Here is a 7,057-nt window from a genome sequence, read left to right on the forward strand (position 1 = left end):
TATTACGACTGGGTTTGGGGAGAACGTTTATTTCATGAAAGCAGTGATAAAATTATCACTTTTTATTTGTACATTTTTAAAACAGTTTTTTTTATGAAAAATTGAAGAAGCGTTTATTGTAACAGTTCACGAGAGTTATTTTCTATCGATTGGTGTATTTGGATTTTAGTTTCATCTATAAATGACAAAGTTATAAGCGTTCAAAATCTTGCACCTTTTCGTGACGGACGCAATTTTAGATTTTCGATTTACCCCAGTACCTTCCCGTAAGACGTAGTTTACGTCAAAAAATGGGGATGTATCACAATAGATCAGAAAAATGGTCGCAGTGATGAAAACACCCGACCAGGATTAAAGAAATAGTTCACGAAGTCCTGTAGACAGTTCTTTAAATTCGGTTGTAACCCAAATCGCGCACGATCTGTCTTTAGAAATGTTCAGACCTAGTTACTCTAGAAATCCCCCAGAACACCATGATGTCTTTTGAACTACTCTCAACTTATAACAAAGTTTTCAGGAATCAGGATCGACCTCCTCTGAAGTGAAAAAAATCCGAACAATTTTCCCCCAGCTTACGGTACCTTCAATGTTTCAATTCAAGATAACCATCCTCATCGGTCGTGTTATGTCTGTGCAATTAAATTGATAAGCACTGAACGCGATTTTTTTTTATGAACCCGACTGGGTAAGATAACGCATTAATTGCATATTCAGCTAGATAGTTTACGTGGAAGATAACATGGGCAAGGCGCATGGTACGAAAAAGGGTACGAAATATTGGACTTAGAGACTTTCTATGGCGATGTTTATTACGCAGAATGGTAAAATTCATACACTGTGATCACATTGGCGGAAATCACAATTTTAGCGCCCCTTGGTGAGCTGTCAATTTGTTAGTTATGTGTCAAAAAGCGAAGTGATTATTTTGAAGTATATTCGATTTAAAAATCATTATGCTCACGAAATGAAGCTCTTTCAGATGATGTTCAGCACAGGGGTTGAAACAGTTGACGAAACAGTTGACAGTCTGTTTGTATTCGAACACTCATGCTCTACCGTCGTCTCTCTCACGCAACACGAGCGGTAGAATAACATTCGAGCTAAAAGAAAATTATCAAAATAGCTATCATATAACATGTGTGATTTCGTTGTAATTCCTTAATTTGGTGTAAATCAAACCATTTCTGATCAGAAATATTATTACTAGGACATCATTACTTGCTATTTTCAGAATTCACACAAGTACAACATCAGCAGCTCTTAATATGAGAAAAACTAAAATACATACATACGTGACGGTCTTCGGCGACCGTATCGTGTAACAGAGCCTGTCATATGACATTTTAGTTTGGTACTGTACTATGATAGCTTGTTTTGCAAGTGTCGGAGGCAGTCAATTATCACAGAAAATGTGTCGACTACCGTGACCGCTTACAAGACTGGTTCAGCAACAGATATTTTATTTATTTTTTTCAAAATTAAAAAGCTCTATTGGGTTCTTTATGATTTTTGAGGTAAATCCATATTCGTAATCTGCATTAAAAGTGGAACCGAAATCCAAAATTTCCTCAATTTTGGTACAATGGAACTATTCAAAATTAGTGCTATTACATTAACAAAAATCACCATCGTAGCACCCCTAGGTGGGATTTTGTATGGGAGCAAGCTGTAAATCTGTTAGTTTAGTGTCAAACAGTGAAGTTATTCGAGATGAAAGTCTAAGGGTTAGAAAAAATATCGTTGTGCTCAGAAAACGAAGCCGTAAAAATCGATATTTTTTTTTCAAAATTAAAATGCTATAAAGATCCCAATTGTGCGGGAAATTGATACTGACTTGATAATGCCATGAGTGTAAACTTAAATTTCATTTCACATAATGTAGGCACCAGAGAGAAGTATTCCTTACAAGTTTGCTAGCAAGATGGGTGTTTCGTACAATATTTAAGATCTTCCATTACATATCTCATGACTTTACACGTTATTTTTAAAACGTGTGTAACGTAAAGCGCTCCATTTATGTGCATCATAATCAATTTAAATTTACTCTACTTGTTCCATCTATGCAGGTTTGAGATAACACTATGAAATGTTTCCCTTGTTGTGGGGATTCCTCTTGGCGATGGTTCCCAACTCAAATGGGTGCGATGGGTCAAAAACGATTCGTTCCATCTAATAACATTTGCGTGCTAACAAAGCAGATGCTATAAAAGTCCAATAAACCGGTTGTTTTGTGTCGAAGTTGTACGTCGAGCGATCGTCTGTTGCTTGGTTTATCAGTTGGACGGTCGCGCTCATTCCGTTAGGATGATACAGATTTTTGGTGCAGTTTGGCTGCTATCAGCTCTGTTGGCCTCTGCTTTCAGTGCAGATGATATCGCGGTCTCGTATAAAAAGTAATTTGCGCTTAGTTTGTTTTGTGACAGTAGCTGACATTCTCTTTTTCAGTTATAAACTGTACGATGTGCAACCGTCGACACGTGCTGAATTGGAGCTGCTTCACCGGGTGAGCAGCGAGTTGGATTTGGATTTCTGGAGTCCACCTGCTCTTGATCGAAATTCATCGGTGATGGTTAGTCCTTGGAACGATGATTCATTGAAGGCGTACCTGAGTGATCATAACGTCAAGCATCGAGTTTTATACGACGACGTTCAAAGTGTGATTGATCGTGAACATGTTTACAACCAAAACCGTGCTCGCAAGCGTCGTAGCGTTGAACAGACTGACAAAAGAGCTAGTTTTGATTACTTTTGGTCCATGGACGAGATCTATCAGTACTTGGACTATCTTGCGTTAGAGTATCCAAGTTTAGTGCGCTTGAAGGACTACGGTAAATCATATGAAGGCCGCCCGATAAAAGTCATCACTATCAGTACTAACGGAGAGGTGGATGATTTTCGTCCAATTGTGCTAATTGACGGTGGAATTCATGCTCGGGAATGGGCGGGGCATATGTCTGTGCTTTACCTGATCCATCAATTGGTGGAGCGTTCTGCGGAGAACATGGATCTGTTGAACAAAACCAACTGGGTTATCATGCCGGTGGTTAATCCGGATGGCTATGTGTACACGTATGAACATAATCGATTGTGGAGGAAAAATAGAGCACCAGTCAATATGCTCTGCATCGGAACGGATTTGAACAGGAATTTTCCATTTAGGTGGAAGTATTATGATAGTGTAAGTATCAATTCTCCTTCACATGGTTGTCATCATACTGAACTACAACACTGATTTTAGCAATGTTCATCTGGATATGCAGGTCCCACACCTGGATCAGAGTTGGAAACACGAGCCGTCATGCTGATGATGGCGAATTATGCAAAAGCTACCAAGGTCTACTTGGCGGTACATTCATGCGGAGACTACATCCTATATCCCTATGGGTACGACTACGTTGATGCACCGAATAAGGTTCAATTGCAGGAACTGGGAGACAAGGCCGCTGAGGCCATCAAAGCGATCGGTGGCCCTGAATATGCCGTCGGAAGTGCATCTTTCTTGCTCTATCCAGCCAACGGAAGCGATGATTTTATCTACGGTAGCTACGGTGTTGAGTACGTATACACGCTGGAATTGTCGTGTGGCGCCATGGTCAGTGATGGATTCATTATCAGTGTTGCGGAAATGCAGAAAATTAGCAAGGAAGCCTTCGAGATGTTCAAAGTATTCGGCAAATTTGCCGGTGAACAGAAAATTATCCCATTGGGTTCGAATCGTAAAAATAATACAGCTCCGTACTCCTTATCGGACATGAATTGATCAATAAATCGCAAACGAATAAACAATAAATACACAACACTAATTTCAATGCGTTCTTATCGGAACGGAGTCAATCCGGTGTCCAAGATAATCGATTCCGCTGATAAGTCACGTCGTCCAAGTCGTCTACTTCAATCGAGTCATTCGAACGGTCGTTAGTTTCTACATAAAGTTCTACCGGGCAAGATGAAACTGTGGCTACCGGTGTTGGGATGCATGCTTCTGGCACTAGCAGCTGGAACGTACGGGATAGAGTTTACCGAGTAAGATAGGCCGAACGCGTCGCAGTGGATTTTTTTTGTTTTATCCAATCACGGGTGCCACGTGCTTCTGTTTGCAGGTTTCAGTTGTACGTGATTATTCCAGAAACGCGTGAGCAGCTGGATCAGTTGCACGAGCTGGTAAAGGATAATAACTACGACTTCTGGGATGTTCCACGGTTGAACCGAAAGGCTCGGGTGATGGTGAGCCATTACGCAGAGTCGAAGTTTGAACAGTTTCTGGAGCAGCACGATATTGAATTTGATCCGATCGCAGACAACGTTCAACAGTAAGTATTCGTACCCATTGAAAAGAGCGTATTGAATGATTTTTCGTCCACGGGATTAGCACCTAAATAATAAGCCTGCTGACTTTATTGTCTTTCTGTTGGTAGGCAATGGAATACAATTATCATCAACAAACTATAGCTGAAGTAACGTAATATAGGCTGTCTTGCAATGAGCAGTCATACAACTAGTTTTCCCTAGGAAATTATATGTTTGACTGCTCATTGTAAGACAGCCTGTATTACGTAATATCAGCTAAAGTTTGTAGGGGCTACGGGATAAGATGGTCACCCTAAACATAAAGTAAAATTTAACCAAAACGGTTTAAAATTTCCGCGATCAATAGATCTTTAGGGTAGGGATAAGAGGGGTATAGTGAGCACGTGGGGCATAATGAGCATCCCTTAATCCAGGCCTAAACTTTTAATTGTTTCTAACAAATTTATTGGTAGTAGGTTCAATATCACCATTGCAATGATTAATGACCAATTAATTTGTTTCGAACGAAAAGAAATCCAAGGCTAAAGCACAAGAAGCTTACTATGCCCCTCCTGCCCCTACTCTCCCTTATTACATTGATTTTCAGAAAATTTCATTTTCATTTGATAATGTTTTAATACGAACCAAGAAATACTAAATAATAAAAAAACAAACGGGGTAAGCTGGCCACATGCAATATCACATGATCCTGGCCAACACTTAGAAAATATTACCGAACTCGGTTTGATTTCAACCGAGTTTTTATCTGCTGAACGCTCGGTAGTCTGTTCGGTTCAAAAAAAAAAAAAAATAACCGAGCTGTCGTTAGTTCTTTTTGCTACTCTCAATCTGTCAAAGTTACCGAAAATCTCGGTTGACGAAAAATAAACATCGGTTTACTTAAGAATTACCGAACGCTGTCAAACAAACCGACACACCTGTTGTAATTAATTATATGATTTGAGTAGTAGCTATTCTGAAGATCCGAGAGATGTCGCCCCTTCAGTGGTAGGAAAATCATTTTTGCAGTATGGAGAATATCAAAAAATCCACGATTTGTGACTAAACATGCTTTCACAGAAGGAAACAAATAAACGAGTGTTTACCTTATCGCCATAGTAATGTACTCGTGCAATTTTTGTGCATCTAAAACTGCCCATAAAGGCGATAATGAATAAAAACTGAAAATTTTCATGCATTTCCAAATGGTTTCCTACCATTCCCATACATTCAAAAGTGACTGGCCCTCTGGATGTGGATGATGTCAAAGCTACAAAACATGATTAATTATGGAATTCGGTTTTCACTTCAAATCCTGCTTTGAATTTTGATTAAGGATACGTTGCTTCGAATTTTAATAAAAATAAAATCAGTTTTGTAAAAGAAATGCATGAAATATATTTATTTAATTTGTTTTGGCGAATAAAAACTTCCGTAACGCGAAATACAGCGTGAAAAAGTGCAATCAAAATATATCACTGACTTTGAAGTCATTCCTATTCCAATGGCTTTTAAAATGCCTTTGCAAGCCAGAGACATAACCTTGCATATTTTCACGGCAAGAGAAACAAACTATAGCACAAGATGCCTGCTAATAAAACTATACCGTTAGTTTCAAATACTCACAAAAGATCTCAGTCAAACGTGCATCCTCCTGTTGCAGCTGCTCCAGAACTTTTTCCATTTTTACTTAAGTTTTGCACACGTCCGACGAGCCCACGCGAGAAAAAATGGCTGCCTAATTTTAGACTCAGCTTAGAGAACTTAGTTTTCGGTTAAAATTTCCGTCGCGAAGTTGAGCGCAAGTGGAACGCATGACGTTTAAGCGTTTGACGTTTAACACGCTTTAGCGAATATTCGGTTCAGTTTACCGAGTTTCTCGGTTTTCACGTAGCGAATTCGTAAATGTCGATACATTATCGTACTTTTCGGTTCGGTCTTCATTTCTATTTGTCAAATTTATACTATTTTACCGAAATTCGGGTCTGATTCGATAAATACGTCTGAAAAAAATGTTTTTCAACCATTTATTCGGTTTCTCGTTGGTAACCGAAGGGGTCGGTAGAAAATTAAACCGAGTTCGTTATAATTTTCAAAGTGTGTAGGTAAAGGCGAATTGGTTAGAGCACAGTAGTACAAAAATTTTCAGTATGCGGCGCTAATGTGCTACTCAATTTCCTGTATGAAATAAACGTTGAAATTGTTTCTATGTAGAAAGTTTCCGTCTTCGGGAAAGTTGATCAGGTGACCAATGTTTTCTAATTTAGTTAGGGCTAGTTAGTTCAGAAATCTCTCACTATGTCACACTGGTCAGCGAGTGGACTTCCCGTAGATATCCTGACTTCGTAGATGATGATGGTTTCAAGATAAAGCTTACAGATAAACAGGAAGTTCACATGCACACTAGCACCGCGTAGTAAGAGATTTTCAAATTTACCAGTGAACCATCACCATTTGGAATGCATTGATCATCTTATGTATAATGACGGAAACAGAATCTTCCTAAAAATCCAGAACTTAGTTTTATTAATTTACTGTTCTTACGGGTTTCCAGTGGACTCCCTGAAAAAGCCTGATATATTTTAGAAATTAAATATTATTATTTACTGCATTCAGTTTCAACCTTGAGGCATAAAGCGCTGGCCAGATTGAGCAGTTATAACATGTTATAACGGTTGTCAAATAATTGCAACACAGAATCCACCATCAAGATAGCGCTATAACATGTAATAACTCTGTAGTCTGAACGTACTATAACACATGCCAAACA

The 7,057-nt window shown here is 38.9% G+C and overlaps 1 protein-coding gene across 1 annotated transcript; it reads left to right on the forward strand.

Moving 5' to 3' along the window:
• The first annotated feature begins 2,253 nt into the window (after window positions 1–2,253).
• Window positions 2,254–3,760, forward strand: LOC135714661 (carboxypeptidase B-like). The gene is made up of 3 exons (XM_065238041.1): window positions 2,254–2,393; window positions 2,446–3,178; window positions 3,239–3,760. Exons 1-3 carry the CDS (start codon window positions 2,305–2,307, stop codon window positions 3,758–3,760), a joined length of 1,344 nt encoding a protein of 447 aa, XP_065094113.1. The 5' UTR covers window positions 2,254–2,304.
• The last annotated feature ends 3,297 nt before the right edge of the window (window positions 3,761–7,057 follow it).

This window comes from Ochlerotatus camptorhynchus, unplaced genomic scaffold (genome assembly GCF_037179485.1).
Source record: "Ochlerotatus camptorhynchus isolate MF236.1 unplaced genomic scaffold, CSIRO-AGI_Acam_v1.1 ptg000689l, whole genome shotgun sequence".
In the NCBI taxonomy this organism is placed as follows: Eukaryota; Metazoa; Arthropoda; class Insecta; order Diptera; family Culicidae; genus Ochlerotatus; species Ochlerotatus camptorhynchus.